General features: G+C 48.4%; 5 protein-coding genes and 3 long non-coding RNA genes across 8 annotated transcripts in view; 3 read left to right on the forward strand and 5 right to left on the reverse strand.

The window, feature by feature from the left end:
• LOC112268766 overlaps window positions 1-948 on the reverse strand; it is a 1,208-nt gene extending 260 nt beyond the window's left edge. The window contains exons 1-2 of the long non-coding RNA XR_002960207.1: window positions 387-948; window positions 1-260 (exon numbers count right to left, since the gene is read on the reverse strand). The exon at window positions 1-260 is cut by the window's left edge and continues 260 nt beyond it. This is a non-coding gene — a long non-coding RNA (uncharacterized LOC112268766). The remainder of the gene's footprint in view (window positions 261-386) is intronic.
• Window positions 949-1,495: 547 nt separating this feature from the next.
• On the forward strand, window positions 1,496-3,119 carry LOC106866634. The gene is made up of 2 exons (XR_001407577.2): window positions 1,496-1,670; window positions 1,736-3,119. It is a non-coding gene; the product is annotated as an uncharacterized LOC106866634 (long non-coding RNA).
• A 1,449-nt stretch (window positions 3,120-4,568) lies between these two features.
• Window positions 4,569-5,256, reverse strand: LOC100821448 (30S ribosomal protein S31, mitochondrial). The gene has a single exon (XM_003578441.4). It carries the CDS (start codon window positions 5,120-5,122, stop codon window positions 4,877-4,879), a length of 246 nt encoding a protein of 81 aa, XP_003578489.1. The 5' UTR covers window positions 5,123-5,256; the 3' UTR covers window positions 4,569-4,876.
• Window positions 5,257-5,331: 75 nt separating this feature from the next.
• Window positions 5,332-9,525, forward strand: LOC112268765. The gene is made up of 3 exons (XR_002960206.1): window positions 5,332-5,501; window positions 8,414-8,907; window positions 8,994-9,525. It is a non-coding gene; the product is annotated as an uncharacterized LOC112268765 (long non-coding RNA).
• On the reverse strand, window positions 6,264-11,128 carry LOC100821758 (kinesin-like protein KIN-7J). The gene is given in 15 exon segments (XM_024454867.1): window positions 6,264-6,926; window positions 7,020-8,083; window positions 8,178-8,294; window positions 8,384-8,596; window positions 8,598-8,651; window positions 8,654-8,717; window positions 8,881-9,005; window positions 9,088-9,153; window positions 9,352-9,419; window positions 9,557-9,638; window positions 9,763-9,876; window positions 10,009-10,109; window positions 10,274-10,363; window positions 10,519-10,734; window positions 10,887-11,128. Coding segments are annotated over 14 exon segments (2,640 nt in total). The 5' UTR covers window positions 10,688-10,734; window positions 10,887-11,128; the 3' UTR covers window positions 6,264-6,613.
• A 1,006-nt stretch (window positions 11,129-12,134) lies between these two features.
• On the reverse strand, window positions 12,135-14,630 carry LOC100834836 (cytochrome P450 71A1). The gene is made up of 2 exons (XM_003576710.4): window positions 13,491-14,630; window positions 12,135-13,390 (listed from the first exon to the last, which is right to left on the reverse strand). The coding sequence occupies exons 1-2, from the start codon at window positions 14,406-14,408 to the stop codon at window positions 12,755-12,757; spliced, it is 1,554 nt and encodes a 517-aa protein (XP_003576758.1). The 5' UTR covers window positions 14,409-14,630; the 3' UTR covers window positions 12,135-12,754.
• A 2,923-nt stretch (window positions 14,631-17,553) lies between these two features.
• On the forward strand, window positions 17,554-21,005 carry LOC100822070 (B-box zinc finger protein 18). Its single transcript, XM_003578443.4, has 5 exons — window positions 17,554-17,901; window positions 19,849-19,945; window positions 20,036-20,151; window positions 20,237-20,479; window positions 20,591-21,005. The coding sequence occupies exons 1-5, from the start codon at window positions 17,809-17,811 to the stop codon at window positions 20,675-20,677; spliced, it is 636 nt and encodes a 211-aa protein (XP_003578491.1). The 5' UTR covers window positions 17,554-17,808; the 3' UTR covers window positions 20,678-21,005.
• A 969-nt stretch (window positions 21,006-21,974) lies between these two features.
• LOC100835144 (auxin-responsive protein IAA26) lies at window positions 21,975-23,359 on the reverse strand. Its single transcript, XM_003576711.3, has 4 exons — window positions 22,992-23,359; window positions 22,784-22,874; window positions 22,582-22,691; window positions 21,975-22,475 (listed from the first exon to the last, which is right to left on the reverse strand). Exons 1-3 carry the CDS (start codon window positions 23,245-23,247, stop codon window positions 22,616-22,618), a joined length of 423 nt encoding a protein of 140 aa, XP_003576759.1. The 5' UTR covers window positions 23,248-23,359; the 3' UTR covers window positions 21,975-22,475; window positions 22,582-22,615.
• Window positions 23,360-25,120: the final 1,761 nt, after the last annotated feature.

Raw genomic sequence — 25,120 nt, forward strand, 5'->3', positions numbered from 1 at the left:
GTCGGCTTCATAGGGGCAATATGCATGCAAGGCTCCACGCAAAACAAGAACTCTATGGACCAGGCCACTCGGTCTCCGACTTCCCAGTGACGAAACAAAAACCAACCACAGAGAGCCAGCTGACACTTCAGAGGACCAAATTCAAAAACCATCGCCGTAGCCAAAGTCTGCTCAACAGTGCCACGAAAAACGCCAACAAACACTGATGCCACCACCAAAAACAGGGCCACCGAAACAAGTGCCATTCCAAACCACTAGATCTAAGGTAGAAGGGAGAAAAAAAATAGTGTTGCGAAACAACATATATACGACACATAATCAGCTTCAATCGAAAAGTATTCAAATTTTAATTGAAAAATCTTGTCCAGTAAATATTCGAGATTTACCAATTACCATACACTGTCACCGAACTCCTTGATGCGAGCACCAATCAGCAATCGTCCCTTCTAGTACTCTGAGGACTAGGATGAATCGACGACATCAGTACATGCCTGTACGTCCCACAGGCACTGTACACATGCAGACCGGAATATCACCGGATGATAACGGATTTGCTTATAAAGAACGCACGGATCAATTTCCACGCATCATCGATATATTGGCGAGTTTTGTTTGGGTGGTGGCGTGTGATCGGGGCAGCAGCAAAGTTTGACGCACCTGACCCCCCCTCCTCCTCCACTGACTGACCCCATGTAAACTATTGCCCGGTGCCCCGTTTGATTCCTTTCCGGTTACTGTCTTGTCACTTATCCACCACACGTAACCCCTCCCCCCGTTTCCGTGTCTCAGCAAGCTACTTTACTCATCGATCGCCGTCGACTGGACAAGTTTCTTGGCTCTTCTTTCAGTGCACTGATGATGATCACCGCGTAGAAGATCGGTTGCTTGAGTTTCCTTGTCAATTTTTTGGGCAATGCAAGGGGAGGACCTTCGCTTCGGTTTTGTAAAGCTTGAACTTGAAGATGGTGTTTCCGAGAGAGGGGTGTCTGTGATCCCTGTACCTGGAACAAGCGATGTGCTTTCCAAAGCAAACCGGAACGCCCGTGTTCTGTTCTTGGTTCTTAATGGCACCTGGCTCTCACAGAGTTTTTACGCACTCGCGCGCGGCTTGTTTGGATAGGCAGGAACCGTGTGGATTTAACTCCTTGTGACTCACCGGAAATCTCTAATAAAGCTCTAGAGAGAGAAAAAAAAACACACCGGAACTGTCGACGGGCCCAAGCATCGCCATCGCACGAACTGTTCACGCGGGCCCAGGACGCACTGCAGCTTAGGCACGTACGCTGTACACTTGCTCAATCGAACGATTGATGATCCTCATCCCCTGGCATGGCAGGCTGGTGATCACGGCTGCTGCATGGCGGGGCAGAGGAGCGCGGGAACGAGAGGCGAGGGAATGGCCAGCTGCACGTACCACGGCGAGGAATCCACAGAACAGAGGCTGGGGTCCCGGCCCGGCCCCTGTAGTGGCACTGTGGCGCCATCCATCCGTCTCCCCATCAAAACTTGAGCAGAGGAGCTAGAGCAGCGAGTGGATTTGGATTTGGTCTCCCTTTATTAAATTCTCTCGAGTTTTAGAGTATCCACCTTTCTCCTCCCCATTGGCCCATCGCCATCGTGTTGGCCCAGCACCCGCCATGCTGCCGCTACAGTGCTGCTACGCTCGAGACGTACGTGCTTATCTTTCTTTTGATCTTTATCTCCTTCCATCGATGATGCCCCCGCCTCCATGCAGCTGCCCGGCCCGGGGGATCTGTTAACAGGGTGCGCGGTTGCGTGCGGGGTCACGCTACCGGCCATGGCGCCGTTTTACTCATTTTAGCTCCGGCGCCGTACTGTGGTGCCTACCCCTCGCAGTGGACCAATGCTGAGTCGAAGAAATCTTTGATGAAGGCTCTGGGAATGAAACGGGAATAGTCAGCGCGGGCTCCCTTCCAGCCAGACGGAACGACGACGACGACGACAAAGCAATAATTTCCAGACTCGTACCGGTGATCCACTGGTGGGGATCGGTACAGCTCTCGGGGACAGGAAGATAGGCTCCATCCATCCGTCGGGGAAGACCACATCTCCTCCTCTATAGCCTTCATCAAAGGGGGTTAAAAGGCTAAGCATTCAAACGTCTTTTAGCTGGCAATCCACTGTGTAGAGGTCCGAGGTTTTTTTTTTCCAGAAATTTTCCTGCAATCAGCAACGACTAATGGTCCACAACTCTTCCATGATCTCTATCTCTTGTTGTTCCACCGTGAACTTGAACTCAAAGTCCAGTGCAAGCGCGTTGGCTGTTGCTTCCACCACAGGTGTCCAACTTGGCAGATCATCTCCAATTCTAGATTGGGGACTGCGTGTTGCTTGCTGCTGCTTCATCGCCAAATCACGCCGCGCAAAAGAGCAGCGGCCACCAAGTTCAGACAAGACAACACCAGAGCGTCATGGGGATTGTGAAGGATGATACCCTCGACGAGGATCTAGAGCTGGCGATTGGAACAGCTTCTCCACAACGGGTGTAGAAAAACTTAAAATGGTGGGGCTGAAGGAGCACGACAGCCTCCTCGTGCGTCCTGGCACTCCACATAAATTTAGCAGCATATGCAAGCTGGGTAACTGAAGAGTTCCTTCGCCTCCAATTACAGTATCGATGAATTCCTCAATGTGCTACTATCAGTCTATCCGAAGATCATATGGGTTGCCCGCATTGCTCAGAGAGAAGATGCTGCAGATAGTTAAATTAAGAAGAAACATCCAGTTGCTCAGCCTCTCATTAGTCATGCTCATCGATCTATGATCCATTACCTGACGGGTAACCTGATTTCACCAAAACAGGGGCATGAAGCAGCAAAGATGCAGCAATTAATGCAAGGGTTCCTGCACAACTGAAGAGCACAAGTCATGCTCCCAGCAAAGTTTACAAAGAAAATTGCAGGAGTGCATACCTGTACCATCAACACTTTGTAAATATGCCCAGATTGTTCCAGTTGTGGTATCAATCCATCCTGTAATGAAGATTGTTGTCCTCACTACAAACCTGGTTGCTAGCCGCTTCATTGTGAATACCATACAATTTGGATTAGCAGCGAGATTAAAACAGAAGGATTTCAACTGCTTCTGGCAGGAATTAACTGTTATTTTACTCTGCCAATATACATTCGGCAAACTAGAGTTGATCTGATCTATGGGTTATGTAAACTCATGTGACCAAGTGATGAAAATCCAAAGTACACTCAAGCAAAATTTGAATCACAAGTTTAGCTTTAGAACAAATTAAAGGTACAAGTACGCCTTAGCATTCCTCACAATATCGATTATTACATGCTTATTCAAAACACACATCGTGGGAATTGTATCTAATTGTGGAAACCAAGTAACCGACAATGGAAGTCATGGGCCATATAACAAAGACTCAATTGTGTGTTATCATTGGAGATAAAAAAAAAGATTAGCATTTGTATTCTAAGATGTCAATAAAAAAACTTGTGTAAAAATCATGATACAATCTATTGGGAATCCTACATCTTTTGTTTCTTAAAACATATACATCAATATAAGTACTAGTTCTGCACATCAATATAAGTACTAGTTCTGCACATCAATATAAGTACTGGTATGTACTTATGTAGAAGCATTTGGATATTTGTTGTAGTGTATTTATGTCAGAAGAAACTATTTACCGTATATAACAGGAGCTCGGATGGTTAAAACAAGGTAGGAAAAGGAACAGCATGTATTTGCTCTTCAGGAACTCCATGTCATGAGAGAAGATGATGCCACTACTCACTACCACTGCACGACGATACGGAGAGTGTGTACTAAAATACTACGGAGTAGATGACACAAAACAAACAGATTTATCATCATATCTTCAGAAATAACGAGCACGGAACTTGGTTTACAAAAAAAATGCATTAAATTGCCCATACAAAAGTTCAGTGTTTTCTGGACTCTTATCAATTCTATACAGAACTCAATGGAGAGAGCAAACTAGGACAAGTTGTTCAGATGGTTAAAGCAATTGCATGGATATCAATAACATTGTGTCTTCAATTATGACAGTGGGAACTAAAATGAATGGTCAGGCCCTATCTGTAGCATAAATTTGCAATAAGAAATAGTGCGTTGACCTGTATTTGTTTTCAGAAAGCCATTTTGGTGATATTAATGACAGCAGTGTTGCATCTTGATCAGGAGAGCATTGGACAAGTGCATACAGAGTAGGATCATGCTTTAGAAGATAATGATATGTTGAGCAACATTCACAGAAATGTCCATGTTGCAACACAAATTCAAGACATGCCCAGTTCAAAGTTTAACCAATAAGGGTTAAGAAGTAAATTAGGAAATTCAAGCTGTCAACCATAATCCTTAAGCCTGGTGCATCTGGTCAATAAACACAGAAATGCTAGAATCAAAGGAAGCCAGGAGTCAATATTATCAGCTATTCAATAGAGTCAACAGATACTCATCAATTGTCACAAAGGAAGAAGATCAAAGCTAAGCCATTTGATATACATCAATTATACATAACAATCTAACAGCCGTGAATAGTGTTAGTAGTAATGGCATACATAAACAATCAGTAACTAATAAGTTCATTATTTCCAATAATTTATCATCATCATCCAGATAGCACGATGACAGAAGGACACAAAATCATGATCCATTTCAACCATAGCAACGGCACTGACCAAAGTTGTAACATCGCAGTTCGATTCACTACTAGTCAGTACATATATGACGGAACCCCATAAGAGAAACGACTATGAAAGACACATGCCCTGGGAGTGGAGCTAATGGAAACAGCGGAGAGTAGTAGCAATCGGTAGGGGGTAAAAGTAAAACCCTAGGTAGCCTGACGAACCGAGGGGAGGTCTCGCTCGGTTCAGATGAGCTTGAAGGGGAGGGGCCACGGGGTGGAACGGGGAACCTCGACCCGGTCCTTGATGCGCTCGATCTTCTTCTCCCGCTTCGGCCGCGCGTTGCCGTAGGAGCCCTTGAACCGCTTCCCGCGCTTGGTCTTCTTGTCCCCGCGCCCGCAAGTCACCGCCTCCACCTCCGCCAGGAGAGCAGGAGGGCGCGCCGGCGCCAGTCGCCGCACAAATGAGGCAGCCATCATCCGCATCGCCATGCCGCCGCCGCCACCGAGCTCGACGCCAACCACAGCGTAGAGCCGCCGCCGCCGCCGCCTTTGGATCGCCCGCGAGAAGAGAGAGAAGGGGAAGCGAAGTAGCGAAGTGAGAAGAAGGGTTCCAGGGCCCACGAGAGAGCTAGGCAAAGCCCAGTTGTTTCTTCTAGGCCCATCAAAACTGCGAGAAGCAGCCTCGATTTGACTTTTCTTTTTTAGCCCGACACGCCGCCGTCCGGGCAGGGAAACAGCGCCGCCGCGCCGCTATATGCCATCCTCCGCCCGGTGACGCGCCGTAACCGCCGCCCCTCCTCCGCCTAAAACACTGCGCCAGCTCCAACATTTCGCCCCTCTTCCACCCGCGGCGCCGCAGCAGCCGGAGGTTTGCCCGAACCCTAAACCTGTCTTCGGGTTATGAACTTTTGAACTTACACGATTTCGATGTTTTTGAACTTTTGATGGTTGGGATTTCTCCGATTGAAATTTCGAACTTTCTATTTGAAATCTTATGCCGACCATTGTCGTGCTCTTGAATTTCAGTTCAAATCGGTAGGAGCCTAGGAGGAGGAGGGACTTTACAATCTTGGTGACCTCCTTAAGATAGTCTTCCCATTTATCTGCAATATAATCTCACTTTGAATCATGACAAGAACCTAAAATCTTGGGTAGAAACTTACAACTTTATCCAGCTGTTTCCTATTTTGTCTATTTTGTGCGATATGATATACTCCCTCCATCCAACAAAAGATGTCTTAAGTTTCTCTCAAAATTTGGATGTATTTAGACTTACTGTATAGATGTATTCAAATTTAGTCAATGTTGAGACATCTTTTGTTGGACGAAGGAAGTACACTACTTTTGTACTGAATGTACTACGAAAGAAAATTGCGGCGTTCAAAAATTATCACCCGAAGCAATATAAGGAGTAGACACTAGAAACTACCAAATTGGCTTCAGCAATTGTAGGTAGAGCAGAACATCAACTAATTAGCCTGCACTAACTGCCCTAGCTTTTTTTGATGGCACCAACTGTAATAGCTGACAACAGGAAAGGGAACGGCCAACCATTCTCCGACCAACAAACTGCACTACACTACATACGACCCATCTTGGGGTCAAGTGCCTCGTAGCATCAAACCTGGACTGCATATAAACAAGCGATCATATTCATGATAAGGACAATGAAGTATCACCAGCCTTCTGTTCACGCAATGGTTACACATGGACTGATGAAAAGAATGTCAAAAGCAGGGCAATACATCATGCGGTTGTGTAAACCAGTTAACATCCATCTCTCGGTTGCTCGATTTCATCTTTCACAAGGCTCTCTCCCTCCCTCAGGAAAATCATTCACATGCATAAATCAGCAAAACATAATCAGATCCATCAGCATTAGTGAACCCTAATCTGGTGCCAGTGTGAGTTACTCTCCTGATGAGCAGTTTCCTCTGTTATTTATCCATCTACCACCATGTGGTAGACATTGAGATAGTCTCAGGAGTAGCCACCAGTCCAGCTGAATGATTTACGGTCAGCCCGCAGATTAAAGGAGAAGTTCAACCCAAACATCTCCTTGATGGCCTGCCCCCGCTCCAGATGCTCGACCATCTTCGAAACGAGTGCAGCGCTCTCTCTCACATGCTCCATGTCGGTCCTTGTCCAGATGAGGCGCGAGAGCTGCAGCCTCCGCTGCTTGGAGCTCAGGTTGATCCCCCACTTGCTGAAGAGGCTCTCCCTCTCCGCGAGGTTGAGCCTCCTCACCATCTGCCTGTACACCATGTCCCTCTCGTGCCGAAGTCTCTTCAAACTGCAAAAATATCAATAACCAATGCACAAGATTCATAGTGTTTGGCTTCACAGATAAGCTGAAATTTTGTTCATCAAGATATTTCATAAGTACCTTGTTGCAACAGTAGCATTAGGCTCGCCGTCAGCAATGAAAGAATGCTTAATGAAAGACAGTCTCCTGTGCTCTACTTCCATGTAGATGTGGTCTGTCTGGTCTCCATTGAAAAGGAGGAAGAAGTAAGTCCTATGCACTATGGAGACATGGCACTCGTGCCACAGCTCGATGATCTCTCGCTGTTTCTTCCTGAAATCGAAGGGCCGCTGTGAAGGAGACTCCATGATGCTTGGTGAAAGATCTATGCCAACTTGCACCTGATTTTCCTTTGGCTGGGTTGCATCATTCTTCTCAGTCTGTTCCTTGACTTCAGTTACACAACTCATGTCATTGACAAAACTTTCTTCTTCAGCATTGCCTGTGCTATTGTCGGTGATGGGATCAGAGGCAACTGATTCAGGAAACAGGCTCTTCTTGACCTTCTCTGGCCTTCTCGGAGGATGCTTGGAAAATTCACCCGGTGGCGGTGTCATGCTCACACTCACTAAATCGTCGAACCAGCTGTTTGGGATCACCATAAAGCTTGCCTTGCAGCTTTGGCTCCTTGCTAGTACAATATCTCTGGAGCTTACCACACACCTCTTCAGGGCCAAAGGTTCATCTTCAGTGTTACTTTTTTCAATGTCAAAAGACGGGTCAGAATCGCATGCATATAACTCGATGGCATTTTCTGCTGTTTTTGTGACACTTTCACCATGCTTCTCTTCGTCAGTGCAAGTTTCTGTGTGGTCCATCATTGTTCTTGTCTCCTTATCAGGTATTTCCAGTTGGTGTGCATGAAAGGCTTCTTGGCTTCTCCTCCTTCTGAGCTCATTTGTTTCAATGCACCGTACTTCCTTACAATGCTCCTCAGAGACCTCAGATGCTGATTGGGAAGCCACTATGTTCTCTTGGCATTCAGTTATTCTGTCGAAAACATGGTTACTGGGTCGACGTGGAAGTGGTGCTGGCTGTTCATCCATTGCTTGATCTTGATAAGATAGATCATTAATATCCGAAGATGAAAGTGCATCTTCAGACACATTACGTGGTAGGGACTCTGAAGACCGACTATGTGCATCCTGTCAGAGGTAGGTTAATCAGTTGGTATTTCAGGCTCTAGTAGAATCATTTATATATATATAAAAGAAGAGTAGTACATGAGAGAGTAAGTACCCAGCGCCTTGCTTTGTGATCATTGAGATGATCATCACTTGCAACTTTGCGGAAATTTTCTAGTTGAGATTGAACGGTATCTTTTTCCTCCATCAATTCCTTCAACTGTTCTTCCAGCTGGGAATTCATAACGGTATGCATTATCATAAAGGATTAGAGTAAATTGTGAATGTGAAGATTAAAGAAACATGATGTACTAACCACACCTTTTTAATCTGTTCATCCTTCTCTTTCAGAGCTTCAGCATGACTAGAGCAAGAGGCTGATCCAGGAAACTTGAGCTCATTCTCCAACTTTGCAAGCTCTCGCTGAAGATGCTTCACCAGTGCCTTGTCTGACAGTACAAGATTGACCTGTGCATTGGTGACTACATTTTTTGCACAGTTTGCAAACAAGAGTGTGTTTCTGGACTGCTCAACGTGACAGTGCGCCGGGCTCATTGTGCAGATGATGGCCGTCCTCGCATTGCCTCCCAAAGACGACTGCAGTATGCGAGTGAGCTTGGAGTCTCTGTAGGGGATATGGCCGTTTCTCCCCCCACTGCATCAGGAACAAGTGTTTATAGTTAATGAGCATCTACAGAAAATCATATCAAATTTCATACACCAACTAGTTCGTCCGAGAGCTTGAACTGGTAAGGAGAGGCGAGCAATGTACATATGTATGCTCGTACTAAGCGTTGGATGATTGGAATTCGACAAACCTGAGCTGGCGAATGACCTTTCCCAATGTAAGAAGACTCTTGTTGATATGACTGCCCTCTTTTAGCCTCATACCACTCGCTGCTGTTTGTGATGCACGCTCACTTCCTGCTAGATCAACAAAATTCTGCGGAGAAGAAGCTCAGAGACCAAGGCCATGGAACAAGATCTGTCAAAGAATCTAAAACGTGGTGATATGAGATTCATACCACACAAGCCAGAAGGGTGTTCGAGTTGCCTCTCCCCAAGAACTGCCTTGCCGAGCTCTCAACTGTCTGTGGTTTATGCAGGGGGTTAAAACACGTACTCCCTCCGTTCCTAAATACTTGTCCGTTCCTAAGTACTTGTCGTTGTTTTAGTGCAAGTTTGGGTTGCATTAAAATAACGACAAGTATTTAGGAACGGAGGGAGTACACAATTTCTTGCAGAACATGAATGCAGGTCAATAATTGAGTGTGATAGGGGGCACCTACCAGCCTGAGTATTTGGTGAGACCGTGAACTTGTTTCGTTTAAGGCAGTCTCCCCAATCTGTCTTTGAGCTGTGGGACAAGAAAAAACAGTGATCATCATCAGACTAGAAGAACCAAGGTTTCCCTCCTTTACGCAAAAAAAAAAGTAGGCTGCTGCATGCTGTTTCCATTTTGATTAGCTGGAGAAAATAAGATTTAGATTCCACCTTCACACACTGCTAGGAGCTCGAGGAGATGGCCTTTGTCCCTCAAAGTCTCCTCGGTGAGTTTTTCGACCACAGTACCTTTCTGCTTAAATTCATGCACAAGTTGTTCATAGCAACATGAGTGCAGCGAACGCGGAGGAAGACGAATAAAATGTCGAAGCGCTTCCAGGTAACCAGCTAGCAAAAGAGTCGTTAACGGTGTTCACCTCCGGATCGTCGAGGAGCCTCAGAGGTGTCGCGTCGGAGCTGAGGAGATCCCTGACGGCCTCGTTGTATATCTCCATGGCCGAGAACTTGAGGATGAACTCCCTCTCAGGATGCTGATGGATGGATGTACGGAACACCCGAAACGGAGTTAAGAACCACATCACACAATGTGCAACTGATGGATATGATAGAGTATATATAAGTCAGCATGCAGCAATTGGAGCTAATAAGCAGGGGATGATCACCTGGTCAATGTAGCCGTAGATCTCCGCCATGCTGTGCTCCGTTACGCCGACCATGGTGTACGTCTTGCCGCTGCTCGTTTGCCCGTAGGCGAAAATGCTCGCTGCGTGTTGTATGCACAAGAAATTTGGACAGAATCAATTAATTTTTTTTAAAAACCCGTCAGGGATTACTGATCTGTAGAGTAAGAAGCACAGATATATCATCCACATGCATTTATTTTTTTTGCATATAGGAGTATATGTGGTTGGGTGGGTTGGGACGTACAGTTGATTCCGGAGAGCACGGAGAGGGCGACCTCCTTGGCCCCTTCCTCGTACACCTGCCTCGTGTCGCACTCCGGGCTGAACACCCTGTCTGGTCATCCACGAAATTGAAGACACAAAGGCGTGCAAGCAGGAGGAGATTAATGGAGGCGCGGCGCAGCGGCATTTGCATCGTGCCAAGATGGGCAGCTAGCAGGAGGAGGAAGAAGAAGAAGACGGGTGGTGGTGCTCTATATACGTACGTACCGTAGGTGTAGGTGGCGGGGAACATGGCGCGCTCGGGGATGTTGCCGAGGAACTTGAGCGTGGTCGGGCCGGCGCACTCCCACTCGTCGCCGTCGCCGCGCTCCGCCTCCCGCGCGTTCACCGGCCGCAGCCGCACCGACACCAGGATCCGCTCCTCATCCCCCGCCATCTCCCCCTCGCCGGCCGGCCTTCAGCACTCTCTCCTAATCTCTCTCCCTGAAAACGTAGGAGAAGAAAGAAACGGTGTAACAAAGCGAGGCGCGTACGTACGTATATACGGGGTGGGTGGACGCTGGCCGGGGCGCCGGGCTGGGAGCGGCGAGAGGTCGGCGCGCGGTCGGTGTTGGCGTCCGGTGTCGTCTACGTACCTCCGCTCCGGCCGGCCACCGGGAAAGCACGTACGTGGCCGCGCGGGGCCGAAAGCGCCGCTCTACCAGCGCTGTTGGTGCTGGTTCTCTTTTCGTTTCCTTTTTTCAATTTTGTTCTTTTCTGCTCTGTGGATGGATATGCGGCGTGCTTGTATGCATGCACTCACGCACGGCTCGGCCATCGTTTTCTAGCCATTAACGGCGGCGACATGGAATGAAACTGAACGCCACCGGCCCGGGTGAAAAATATCCGTGGCAGCATTTTCGACGTACGGGAAGCGACAAGAAGAGGCCGGTGAATTAACTAGTTACCTCCGGGAGGAAGGGCAGAAGCCGGACGACAATGCGAAAGGGGAACGAGGACCGGCCGCCGGCGACGGCGAGGTGTCCCTAGCGGTTTCCCTTCTCGGGCACGTAGAGCTTCCTCCTCCCCGCCTTCGCGAGGGGGAAAGAGACAGGAGGAGAAGGGGGAACGGACGGGACGGGGGCAGAAAAGAAAAACTACCCCAGCTTTCTTTTCCTTCTTTTTTCTTCTTTCAATTCTCCACCTGCTGCCTGCCGGGAACAAGAGACGGGACGCCGCGCCGGCCAACCGTTGTGGGAGGGGTCATTTAGGAAGCTCACGTGGGACCCGAGTGTCTGCCATGTGAAGCTGCGGTGGCTAAGCGAACGTACGTACGGCAATGTTCCTCCCTATGTTGGAGCAAGAAAAAGGCCCGCTAAAAATAACCGTGCGGTAAGTGGCCCGTTAAGAGGAGAGAAACTTTTTTAAAAGAACAAACAGCTGTATTTACGCTCCTTTATTCGTTCCGAGTAAAACGTACAGATGTTGTTATCTTGAATATGGATATGAGTGGCCCCACGATTTATTTTTTTACAACATGGATGGCAGTGTAATCGAAGACTCGACATGTTTAGTCGCTTTGTAGTTAAATGTTTTCTTTTCTTTGTTTACAGACTCTAGACATCTAAGATTCAGAGTAAAACGTACAGACATGTTTACAAGCCACGTCAACAAAATACTTACCTCCACGTATAACATCGCATTGCATCGTATTTTTTTGTTCGGTGACCTATATGAGCGTTTTCGGAGTACGAGGACCAAATTGAACGGACAACACAAGTTCAATGACTAACAGTGCATTTCACTCATATCTCGATCCTGGGAATGAAGTGTTTGTTTGGACAACTACGAGGAGCTGAATATCAAGATGAGGGGTATGTTTTTTTAGACTTAAACTGTAAGAATTGCACGATTGCAGTCTGATGGTATATATAAACATATAATTTTTACAAAATAAGACATCAAAGTGCGACTTTCAGAATCGAATTCTAGGGAACTGCTTGCTGGCCACCCAAGCATACTATTCTTCTCAGTTGAGGTATATGTTGCTCGGCCAGATTTGTACAATACTTATTCTAATATACAGAGGATGGTGTACGATTTTGGTATTGCAGTTTCTTTACTGGAAATAGGTGCGGTGAGCCAACTGTTTCAAAAATAAATAAATAAAGAGAATGGACTTTATAATTATTTCGGGAGAAACCCAATATCAAGCCTGCAGTCCGCATTCCCGATCTCACGACGAGGAGCATGAGAGCACCTTAATTAACGCAAAAGACTGCAGTCGGCATTTATCTCTGAAGCTTAAAGGAAGAGGAGTGGCTCACGGATAGCTGTCCGTGCCCATCTCACGACGAGGAGCATGAGAGTACCTTACTCGTTGTATGTACGTACGTGTACGTCCCTGTCCCCGTAGGCACGGCCTGCCGCGGGTCGCTCGCTAGCCGTTCATGTCCGTGGGAGACTTCACTGCCAGGCTCACTCACTGGTCAGTAACAGTAGTCACTGCTACTACTACTGGTGCCTAAGCAAAGTTCTTGCGCTCGGAGACAACAAGGCGCAGCGGAACTAGCGGCGGCGTGGTCAGCCCCGGCTCCTCGATCATGTCCAGACCCTCCGCCGCCGCGCGCGTCCCGGCCGGGATCTCCCAGTCGAAGTGTCGCACGAGGCTGGCGAGCGCGATCTCCATCGCCGGCAGCGCGAAGCTAATCCCGGGGCAGATCCTCCGGCCGGCGCCGAACGGGATGAGCTGGTAGTCGTTCCCCCTCACGTCCACCCGCGTGCCGCCCATGGCCAAGAACCGCTCCGGACGGAACTCCTCCGGGGCCTCGCCCCACGCCGCGGGGTCCCTCCCGATCGCCCACGCGTTGACGAAGAGCGCCGTCTTGGGCGGGATCTCGTACCCCTGGACGGCCGCCGCCACCGTCGACTCGTGCGGGACGAGGAGCGGCGCCGGCGGGTGGAGCCGGAACACCTCCTTCGCCACCGCCTTGAGATACTCCATCTTGCTCAGATCGCCTTCCTCGACGGCCGGCTTGCCGTCCGTGACTCGCGCGACTTCGTCCTGAAGCTTGGCCATTGCCCGTGGGTTCCCGACGAGCTCGGCCATGGCCCATTCCAACGAGATGGATGACGTCTCTGTTCCGGCGGCTATCATGTCCTGCGTAAGCACCAAGTCGACAAACAACAGGTTAATTAACTTCCTTGAGAAAGTAAAAGCGAAATCTGCGTCCGCTGACCGCTGTTGATCGATCGATCACCTTGACAATGGCTTTGACGCGATCGTCGGTAAGCTCGAACCCGGCGGCGCCTTCTTCTCTCAGCCGCAGCAGGACGTCCAAGAAGTCCTCCTCCTCCTCCCCTGCAGCAGCATCCGCGGCGTCGCCTCGCTTCTTCTTCTCCATGTGCTCGGCCACTATCTCCGACAAAAACTCGTCCCACGCCGCGACCTCGGCGTCGAGCTTCTTCTCGAGCCCCGTCGCCCACCTGACCACCTTCGCCGCCGCGTCCGGCAGCAAGTCCTCCGCCTGGAGCCCCGCCATGAGCGCCGCCGAGTTCCCCATCAGCTGCTTCAGCCTCTCCGCCGTGGCCCCCGCGGCGCCCGTGGCCGCGCGGGTCACCACGGCGTTGCCGTACCCGTACAAGTGCTCCCTCAGCTCCACAGGCTCCCCGGCCTCCGCCGCGCGGCGAATCTCGGCGACAAGGGCGGACACCTCGGCGGCCCGCACGGGGGCGAAGGAGTCGGCGCGGCGCGGGGAGAGGAGGTGGACGACGGCCATCTTCTTGCCCCGGCGCCAGCGGTCGCCGTAGGGCGCGAAGGAGACGTTGTTGGAGCCGTAGGTCAGCCTGTCCATGGCCGCGTTGGGCGGGCGGGACGCGAACGCGAGGTCATGGTTCTTGTACAGGTCGGCCGCCGCCGCCGCCGTGGACACGACCAGCGTCCGCCGGCGCCCGAGCTGCAGGAGTAAGAGGCCGCCGCCGCTGCCGTACCGGGCTTGGAGCTCGCGCAGGGAGCGGTGCGGGAGGCGGCCCAGGAGGTGCAGGTGGCCCAGCAGCGGCAGCGACGGCGGCGAGGGCGGGAGCTTGCTGCTGCTCCTGCTTCGAACCTTGGTGATTATGACGTGGACAAAAGCGAGGAGCACGGCGAAGCCGGCGACGAGGGCCATAAACGGAGACATCCTCCACTCCACTGTCAGAAACTCAGAATGTGTGCCTGGTCCGGTCTGCTCTGTGCTGAAAGCCTGAAACTCAGAATGAATTATAGTCCTCTCGCCAGAGTAGGATAAGGCTGATCGGGAGCAACCACGGCAGCTTCCTTGCTCGGAAGCTGGAACATTTCATCGTCATCGTCTACGTCACCTGTGATTTCGTATCGCCCAAGAAGTCGCCTGATGGGCCCAAAAATTTGACCTATTGCACAGCAAGTGTCAAGCTCACATGCTTGATCTGACTGAACTCCGATATGATAAAGCAGCCATCTCGTATTTTGCCCCGATGTCATGACGATGATATCTCGGTCTGATTCAGACAAAGCAGCAGTTTAGCACGCCATGGTCTATTCGCCGTAGCAGCCACGGAACAGTTTAGCATGTACACGGACCGCGGCGGGCGGAGAATTCCTCTTTGGCTGGCGGGTGCCGAGCATAGAAGATGTACGTCCTCACTAGCTCACCGAGCTTCTGTTCCCTCCGCTCCTAAATACTTGTCGTGGTTTTAGTGTAACACATGTAGTCAGTGTACAGAATCCAGGATCCGCGTCTCATATTCTCTTCTTTCGCATCAGAGGAAAGATATATCGTTGAACACCACTACTCATATTTCATTTTCGAAGTGGACTGTAATTTATTTTTGTTTTTTCACATAGCTCATAAATAATCACTCGTTACAAATTTTTTGTGCAAGTTTTAGTTTATATCCATATGTTAAGTGCACATTTTTTATTTTCACGAGAAAATATATTTTTGGTCACTTGTTTGACATCAAAGTAGACATCTAGTTCCGAAACCTTTTTCTACACATTTTGTCCCTTGATTACCAAAATCGAGGACCCGCTGGCCGCTAATGTGGTTTTAGTCCAAACTTACCACGTGTCCCACTAGGGCTGGAGGCAAGTAAAAATTATAAAGAAAGCCATAGCAGAAAATATGAGTATTTGTGAGTCCTAAGTGCAAAAATACACCGCTTGTAGTATAAGAAAGCAAAGACCTAAAGGAAATTCTTGCATCTTAGGGGGGTGCTCCGCCAAGCCGGCACATATCGCCTAACCTCATCTATGCCTTTCTCCAACGGCATGCACCAAAAAACCACGCCAGACTAGACACAGTGGCTCTTTGGTGGGGTGTAGGGACCAAAAACCTCTTGTTCTTGTTAACTGAGAATGAAATATATGTGGAAAAATAAAGTTTAGGGCCTAGATGTTTACTTTTGCCCCACACCGACCAAAGAAACAATAAATTTTCTCTATTATTATTTCAAAATATGACTTTTCTAAGTAAAAAAATGCTATCCATAAAAAATTGACAAGGTTTTCATGGTTTTTTTTAATCCATGTCTACTTCTAAATGAGTGTACTTAATGAGAAAATAAAAGACACCTCATCAAAAGTCAAATACAAGCTCTGAACTGCAGATCACGCTTTAGGCTCCTTTATCTAACTAAAGGATTTTTATTATTGTTTAGCTCGCTTGCTAGTTACTTTTATAGCCGTTCATTGTTTATCAACGCTTCAGGTTAGCGTGTTGGTATTGCAGTTCGTGGTTGAGACTAACAACAAATCGAGATATGCACAGCACATGCCGATGTTGAGAAGTTAGGTAATTTTAGTATTAGTTAAACAAAAAAATCATGGCATGAAAACTTAAGTGGATCAAAACATGCGAACCGGACATGCGGCACAATGATAAATAGTAGGATAACAAGTCTAACTGAAACGGTGGTGAAGGTGATGGCGGCGGTAATGATACCCTTGTTGCCAAAGGAACCGGACTTGGTCTTGCCCTTGTCGTCGTACATGTCGTTGTCGCTGAGGAAATAGTTGATCGAACGTAAGAAGCCACCTGAAGGTGGTCCCAAAAACCTTCTCGATCATCTCCCAGTGCAGGATCTCGAGGACCACGTTCCGAAGACATGCTCCCCCAGACAGTCGTGCACGTACACGATAGTTGGGATGGAGAAGCCGAAAGCAGCACAACAAATTGGAGTGATGGCCCTAGAGTGTGGAGGATGAGACCGCGAATTGCCAAATTAGATTGCGATCTTGGGTGGTCGCTCACCTCATTATGTAGCCACCCGATGAGGAATCCGTAGCGCTATTATGACACAAAAAACTCAAAGCCGTGTAGGTGATAGAGCCAAATTCTATTCATGAAAGTGACACATGTGTGGAGTTGAACGAGCGAGTGAGCATGTGTGTTATTGTCTCTCCTTCTCATGGTCCAATAAGATCAAGCGCAGAAAACCTTATAAGTTGATGAAATCATTTCTTTATTAGCAAGATGAAAGTAATTTTGACATTTCTGCCACTTTATCCAGTGGATTTGGAAATTTGGAGGAATCGTATCCGGGCCGGACCCAAGTATCCAAGGCCGACCTCCGGTATCACATACGTACGTGCCATGCGATCAGCTGGAGCTCGGTCATCCTTTCTTTTCTTGATTCCTTCACGCTTATTCCTCTTTCCCAAAGTGATAAAAAAAAAATCTTGCGACATCCAACCTTCTAAGATTCTAGAAAATTCCTACCAAGAAAGTAACATGAGCTGGCGGTACGACAGACGATCGTTCATTGTTGGAATTGCATTTTTCGCCTTTATATTTTGCTGGCAAATCCCGATTTAGACATCTGGCGATGACACAAATATGCCAAAAACTAATCCGAATGGCCAAAAAGGAAGTCGACTGCTCCGTTGGGCCAGTGGCAGCAATTGATTCGGAGCCACGGACGCACCAACGGGGCCTTTTCAATTATGTGGCCGAGGCCTTCTGCGGGCCCACAGACAACCTATATCCAGAAACCTACTCCACCCAAAAAAAGCCCACCTTTGCAGACCCGCTGGCGGCCGCACGGGTCGACCGTATCGCGTAGATGGAGCAATTCCGAAGCTTTTTCCACCTTCCTCGACTTTACAGCGAGGTGATCTCGGTTCATGGACCGGTGGATGGCACGCCGCACAGAGGCTGGGGTGGCCCACGTGAGGTGCCGTCCCGTGGTCGTGTGAACCGGGTCCACGGACGTGGCTGCTGGATCTCTCGCCTCTCGGGTCCTCGGGACGCCAAGGCTGGGTCCCGCCGCCGATCTCGCGCTGCTCCCTACCACCAGTCTCGCGCTGCTCTCCTCCTCCACCTCGCCGAGTCGCTGCCACATCACATCCCCCTCCTCCTCACAAACTCCCTGCTGCTCGTCTTCGCTGCTTCTAGGCTTCTAGCCCGTCGACGTCGCCTTCGCCCTCGCCGCCAACGACGCCGACGTGTTGCCGCAGCCGTACCGTAGAGCGGAGAGAGGTCCACGGGTGGTGAGGCCGGCCGTAGCGGGCGGAGGGGGGAGGCGGGATGGAGGGAGGGCGATGAGTGCGCGGCTGCGATGAGGACGATCTGCGATGTGTGCGAGAGCGCGGTGGCGGTGCTCTTCTGCGCGGCCGACGAGGCCGCCCTCTGCCGCTCCTGCGACGAGAAGGTGCGTCTCCCTCTCCTCTCCCCGTCTCCCCACGCTACCCGTCGAATTGCACGGATCGGGCTACGCGCTGCTTCAGCTGGAGTGACCCATCACGTTTCTCTGGCTTTTCCGATGTTTAGATTGTAAACTGCGATCTCGGGAATCGCTCGATTACGTTCGTCTTGGCTTGGTGGATCTGAGACCTCCTGGCCTCCGACTTTTCTTTTCTTTTGTACACTTCCTCTGGTCCTAGTCTCCTAGTTTTCTTTTTGGTGTGTTCAATATGGCGTGGGCTTCATACTAGTCCTAGAAATAGACGTGTCCGATGCAGACCAAGGGAAATTAAGGTATTCTAACATGTTTCTGTGGTGCATTGGTAGGGACGAACTGCTAGAGTCAACTCTTTGTCTGGGGTGCGTGCGCTTAAGTTTAGGTCAAGCACTAGCAAATAGGGATGGTGTTGGTTCAGGCTGAACCTTTTTAAGTTCAAGCTTGTTATCCGGGGCCAATAATTATAAAGGCGTTGCTATATCTCACGCAACTGATTTTTTGTAAGTATAAAAGGCTTAAATCTCAGTTGTTGACTGATCTCTAACTAAAAATCAGGCAACTTCTTGACAGCAAAACCGTTATTATAATAGTAACTCTTTGCCTATGCTACAAAATCCATCTTTCCTTAAAAAAACAAGAAAATAGTTTCCTGCGTTTGAGTTGGAGTGTGGTAATTATCATGGGCTCACACTAGAGCAGAAAATAGCAAAAAAAACTTTCTGTCTATTGCGCGGAAAAATGAAAACAGAGAGGTGCTCGTAGGGGTTCGGTGTGCGTGCGTTCATCTGAGTGAGTGTACATGGGTGTTTGTAAGCGTCTACATTTGTAAAGACCGCTGACTAGCACGCGCCATCCTGGCCCCTCAAGATCCCACATCCTCCATGCCCCTGTCCTCCAGGTTGCCACTGTAAAGACCGCTGACTAGCACGCGCCTCTTCGCCTATGAATGGATAAAATCCATCTTTTCCTTACAAGCATGAAAATGGTTGTTTGCATTTGTGTTGGAGTCTGGTAATTACCATGGTCTCACACCTAACTCCCACGTAATAGTTAAGCTGTTCATTATTTTGTGAAGATTATGGTTTAGTTGACTTTGTCAGGACTACATTTTCTTTTCCAATCGATGAGAAAGTATAATTGTATACAAAACATTTTGTCTTGTCAACATGTACAGGATTAGAAGTGTGATGTTTGTTGGGGGTGATGCTAATCAGCAAGTACACTACCTACCAGGAAGAACAATTCATTTCTGGAACCACAAATGATCCCTCCACCTAGAAATTTCTGTCACCATCTGAAGTTCCCGAACTTCTGTGATTTTGCTGGCATGTTGCTTGGAGCCGATGTTTTCAGAGTGGTTTTTCTGGTACCAAACCAGAGTTGCCCATGAGCCTAGCTAGGTACTAGTGATTAACGAACTGTAAATAGGTTAAAATTCTGTAAATCACAGTTCCATTCTTCACAGCAATGTTTTATAAATGGTATTAAAGGGTACTCCCTAGTTTCATACAGGAAAAAACTGTGAGGTTTTATCCTGCTACTTATATTTTTATTAAAAAAATGTTGCTCGTGTTAGTTTACAACTCATTGCGACTCACAAGCAGTGGCATTCAACAGTTTTCTAGTAATATTTTTTTTCCGAGCTGGAGCAATAATTGCTTTTTTTATTTGTAAATTCAAGTGATAAGTTGTGGTTCTATTCTGTTTTTCGATAATATGTATACTCACCTTGCTGTTAAAAGTAGTGCATGTGTGGCGCTTGTGCAAATCCTGCATGCTGCACCATTAGCATTAAGAATAACAAAGGTTGCAGATTGCGCACTGCAGTTTTCATCTCTTCAGACCATTACAACTTGATTGTCAAGACATAATTTTCATGCTGCTGTTTCTCATGTTTCTTCTAATATTGTACTGCAGGTACATCTGTGTAACAAGCTTGCTAGTCGGCATGTAAGGGTTGGGCTTGCAGACCCTAATAAATTAGTACGCTGTGATATATGTGAAAATTCTCCTGGTACGATTTTTGACCTATGAGCAATACTTTTAGCACTTTCACTATTAAAGTTAAAGTTTGATTTGATCTGTGTTCAATTTGTCAATGCAGCTTTCTTCTACTGTGATATAGATGGTACATCACTTTGCCTGAGTTGTGATATGGCTGTTCATGTTGGTGGGAAACGAACCCATGGAAGATATTTGCTGCTAAGACAAAGGGTCGAAGTATGATTTTAATTATTAATCAACTACAGGTTGCAGTCTCATGCATTATTTTCAATTATTACTTGAAGTTTGAAATTTTGATTAGTTTCCAGGAGATAAACCAGGGAATATGGATGACGTACCTATGCAGCAGATAGAATCTGAAAACCAGAGGGACCAAAATAAGGCTCCTCATTCAGTACCGAAGGAGCAAATGGTGAGCCATCATCATGCCTATGATAATCATGCCTCAGATGGCAATTGCAATGGGCAGGGTAACATTGATTCTAAAATGTTTGATCTTAATATGAGACCAGCTCGTAATCATGGGCAAGGTTCGAGTTCACAGGTCTGTCCCATATTTATCATAACCTAAATCAAATGCTTATCTCATGTGTCCTTCTATAGGAACTTACCGTTTACTCTCTTGTCTCCATTGCTCTTCCTGATGGCAATCCAGACTCAGGCAGTTGATCATAGTGCCAACAACCATGACTCTTCAGGAGTGGTGCCAACATGCAATTTGGAACGAGACACCAACAAATAAGCACTGGAATATCTGAATGTAAATTTTCTCAGTTGTTGGTACAAACATTTCTTCCGCACCGGGAGCTTGAATCAGCTTTAGCCTTAGTGGCCGGGCTGAATGTGTTGTTGCCGCGACCTTAGACTATGTATTATTTTCTAATACAGCTGAAGCTAACGACTGCATGCTGATTCGGCGTGGCATGCCTTTGACGCTATGTATCGTTGTGGACTCTTCTTGTGAATCTCAGGAATGGTTGTGTGTTATCAGGAACTGTACAAAGGAACAATATATCTCATTTTCTGTGTATACCATTTCAGAATTAATTAAGATGTTTTTTATTTCAGAATGAAGATGGTGGTACTGAGTGTGTGTTAAGGCTATGAGCATCCTTTGAAACAACAAAGTGATGTTGTTGTGCAAACTTTTGTTTTTTGGCTTACTGCCAAATATTCCAAAACTTGCCACTGGTCGTATAATTCGTATCCATGTTAAGAAAGAGATGAAAAGACAATTTTGCCTTAGGTAGCATGTTGATTTTCTCTTTACAACAAAGCACTCATTTTAGAGAACTTATAATTCCAGTCTTTTAAGACGCCAGTGACACAACATTTATGAGTAAGTTTCAGCAATAATGATTTTGGCATGAAAATTGAAAATTTGAGCAGGACTTCCATTGATTTTACCTAACATCACAAAATTCATAATAGCTTTAGAGGAATAATATACTAAAACTCATCATAATTTCAGCATACGTGCTCACAAGCATTCCAACAATGTAATGTTCAAAAGATAATAGTCCGATGACTAAAAGCATTTCAGTCAATATGAAAAACTGACAATTGACTTAACGGTCAACTAGCGGTCAACTAACGGCAGTGGCATATTTGTACCCCATGCAAAATTTGAGTGGTATATTTGGAACATGCAAATTTTGAGTGGCATTTGGACATATGAGCAAATTTTCAGTGGCAAATATGAAATTCTCTCATCAAAATATGCTTATGACCATGGAATTCTGGCCGTAAACTCTAGACTTTGATCGTTTCAACTTATCAAACGCATCTGCCACAATCATTTACTCTTACAAACATGGTCACTTGTCCATCTGTTCGTTCGTCTGTTACATTTGCATACAAGTAAGCATCTTCCGCCAAGATTTATTCCACTCTTCAAAATTCAGAATGGCTGGCAACTCTGCCTGCATGCATACACATACGTCCAATACGAGATTTTTGTCTCACATTATTCCAACAGCTGAACTGGTTTACGCTGGTAAAACAGCACAAAGTTCAGTGAACCTGCCCGCACAACAAGGAACCACAAAGTTCCCAGCTCAATTCAAGATCCTCAAATACAGTGTCCCTAAAGATCTTCCAATTCATGGGAAGGATATTTTCATCAAAATTTGGGAGGTACACCAACTCTCGATCCATGTACATGTGACATACAGCCGAAGTACTTAGCAAGTAGCAACTAGATGGAATGAAGGAGTGTGACAGCGGCCGTGCAGGTTGATAATGCAGGGGAAGGATGGATGAGGCACTAGTAGAATATTTGGATCTCACGAGGTCAAACCGTATCATCAGCCTCATGTGAGAAGCACCAAGAGGAGGATCATATCGACCATATTTTTTGGGTATTTTTTTGTTCAAGTCAACCAACATTTTATTCCCATCTAATCTAATGCCACGCGGTCGATCTTTTATATGCATGGCATCGGTCAGAATCGCGTCATCCTCTTCGTCTCCAGCGTTGTCACCTGACTCGATCGAGCGACGTGCAAGGTTCAGACCATATCTACACGCGTACTGAAACCCTGAGACAGCAAAACAAATAAACTTTCAGTCAGATCAGTATCGGATCAAATTAACTCCCGGAAGATTTCTGTTGCCTGGTGCCTGCAACTTCTAGCGAATCCTCACCTGCGGGCATTCTGCATGCGTGCGTCTCAGACTGTCAGGCGGTGGAGCTCAGCCCTCTGGCCTCGCACGCTCGCATCACTCTCATCCTCTTGCAAGAGCACGCGAACATCCTGCAAATTATCAGAGCGCGGCGATCGGGTTGAGACTCGAGATCAGTAAACATTTGCAATATATGGGCATGAAAAGATGCAGCAGTGCTTACTCCCATGGCACGTCGCCGACGAGCATCCAGTCGCCGTCGCCGTCCTCGTACACCACGGCGTGCTCCCACTCGCCGTAACCGTCCATCAGCCCTGCATACAAACATCGATCTGTCAGTGCACAAATCCATCATCCATGAGAGCTAGAGCGAGCTTGAAGTCAGTTAACTGGATGGATCAATGCGATTGGAGGCTTAATGAATTGCGTACCGATGGAGCAGCAGTGGAACATGGCGTTGAGCTCCTCGAGGAGCTCGTCGTAGTCGGCGTACGCCGCCACGTCCACCTTGCGAAGGTACGGCGTCCCGTCCATGCTCACCTTCACGAACGCCGGGGAAGTCGCCGCCGCCGCCGCTTCGGCCTCGCCGCCGTTCTTCCTCGCACGCCTCGCCCTGCGCGCCCTGGCGCCCGGAGGCCCCAGCGTCAGCTCCGTGAGCTCCACTCCGTAATCTCCATAGCTCCCCATCTATATAAATTTACAGACTTGTATATCAAAAGCCAGCCCTGGATCGAGTCGACCGGGTACTATACTCGTTTGGAGGGGAAGAGCTAGCTAGGCCGTGAAGAGGAAAGGTGTCATCAATGGCGAACTTTGGCGGGCGTATATATACACCCGGGTGGCGCAGTGCCGCAGTGCACGGTCGTGGGCGTGATATGTATCTGGTGATCTTCTGTGGCAGGGAGGGGGAGCAGGTGGCATCGTATCGTGCGAGGCCAGCGAGGCGATGTGATATCCGGTGGTTGTGGGCGCGCGCAGAGAGGATCCGGTGGGGGGCGGCGGGGCGGGAACAGGGGCTGGCTGGGAGGTCGGGTTGGGTGCGGTCCGGCAACGAACCCCTGCCACCGCTGTCGCCGTGGGACCCGACCGGAGGGTTGCCAGGTGGACGCCGTGGTCTCCTCTCTTCCTTGCATGCTCAGCTCCACGTATGCGCTGCCTCCGTGGATGTCCTGGATCGACCAGAGTCAGACGTGAACGTCTTCGATGTACAATTGCACACTTAGCAGTTACTGTAGCACACATGTGACGAAATTATTCCATGTTTTTTATACTATATGTACGAGAGGATACAATCTGAGTTCGATCGCACAAGGTAGGGCTGCTAAAGGTTCCTAAAAAAGGAAGCCGCCGCGAAACCAGCATGTTAGTAACGGTAGCCGCCGGCCCGCCGCCATGGTCGATGGGCAGGCAGAACTTGTTGAATTTCGCCTTGCATGCAGATGCAGCGCACAGCAGATCCGGGCCGGGCTCCGGTGACGGGGGCAGGGGACAGTTATCCCGCAAGTGGGCACGTGCACACATGCCGATCGACCCCCCCCCCCGGCCGTGTGCGCTGCACGCAGCAGTAAAAAACTTGAAAACATTCGTCCGGCCATGCGCCTATGTTTCAGTTTCACAGAACTCGTAGTAGCTAGCTGCTGCTGCCACAGATGGCACGGTGCCGGGCTCTGGCTCGACAGCTCGGGCGCCTCGCCCACCGCCGTGTCCGCCAAAGCCCCCGCCGCGCGCCACGGGACACGAGCTTCGTGCTACGCGCTCCACGCCGGCCGGCCCTGCTGCCACGCGCCGCTTGGCTATGCATGCAAAACAACACTAGTAACACTGTGCAATGCATGTAGCCAGTTTGTTTGTCTCTGTGGACTGTGGCTGGATATATACTCCTAGATTGTGCGTCCTGTCCCTGGCCCCTGCTTGGGGAGCAGGAGCGGGGGCGCGCGCGTGTGGCGGCTGCCCAAGTCATCATTTAAGGGGCCGAGTATACTTGCATTTGCACGTTTAATTTTATCTATTGCGCGCGCGCGCGCGTGTGGGGGTCGTCGTGCCCTGCAGCAGCTTGGTTTTCCCCCGAGGATTTGAGAGGACACACTGGAGGGAATTGTGGACGGGGGGCGAAGGGATTGATCTCGGTCGTGCCGAAAGTGCCATGGTTTTAAGAGAAAACCCGAGCTCTAGAAGACATCGGAGAGCTTTTTGATGCGACGGCGTTTGACTCCTTTTTCGGGAGAAACGGGGACGCGTTTGACCAGTTCTCGCTCCTTCATCTACGTCCTCATGCAAAGGCATGAAACTTGCCGATTAGTAGAGCTCAAGATATCCAACTACGGAGTACAAAAGCTGGAGTAGGCCCGTCTGATCCTTTTGGCTAGATTACGTACTTTGGAATGCTGTGCAGCATGAGTATAGTCACTTGGTTCATATTTGTGCTTCATCAATGTTGCAAGGACTCACGCATTTCACATACTAGAACCCTGCCGCTGTTTTGCGGAAGTATGCCAATAGAATCAATTTAACGAGATGCTTTGCAAGTCCTTTGAGGAAGGAGGATAGGCCAAAAAGTATC

This window comes from Brachypodium distachyon, chromosome 4, assembly GCF_000005505.3.
Source record: "Brachypodium distachyon strain Bd21 chromosome 4, Brachypodium_distachyon_v3.0, whole genome shotgun sequence".
Taxonomy (NCBI): domain Eukaryota; kingdom Viridiplantae; phylum Streptophyta; class Magnoliopsida; order Poales; family Poaceae; genus Brachypodium; species Brachypodium distachyon.

Coding starts and splice junctions, on each gene's coding strand:
- LOC100821448 (XM_003578441.4), bottom strand. CDS start 5,122: ATGGCGATGCGGATGATGGCTGCCTCATTTGTGCGGCGACTGGCGCCG.
- LOC100835144 (XM_003576711.3), bottom strand. CDS start 23,247: ATGGGGAGCTATGGAGATTACGGAGTGGAGCTCACGGAGCTGACGCTG. Junction 22,875..22,991: donor GTTCCACTGCTGCTCCATCG/GTACGCAATTCA, acceptor GTTTGTATGCAG/GGCTGATGGACGGTTACGGC. Junction 22,692..22,783: donor GTCGGCGACGTGCCATGGGA/GTAAGCACTGCT, acceptor GATAATTTGCAG/GATGTTCGCGTGCTCTTGCA.
- LOC100822070 (XM_003578443.4), top strand. CDS start 17,809: ATGAGGACGATCTGCGATGTGTGCGAGAGCGCGGTGGCGGTGCTCTTC. Junction 20,152..20,236: donor TGCTAAGACAAAGGGTCGAA/GTATGATTTTAA, acceptor AATTTTGATTAG/TTTCCAGGAGATAAACCAGG. Junction 20,480..20,590: donor GGCAAGGTTCGAGTTCACAG/GTCTGTCCCATA, acceptor ATGGCAATCCAG/ACTCAGGCAGTTGATCATAG.
- LOC100834836 (XM_003576710.4), bottom strand. CDS start 14,408: ATGTCTCCGTTTATGGCCCTCGTCGCCGGCTTCGCCGTGCTCCTCGCT. Junction 13,391..13,490: donor GCGTCAAAGCCATTGTCAAG/GTGATCGATCGA, acceptor GTGCTTACGCAG/GACATGATAGCCGCCGGAAC.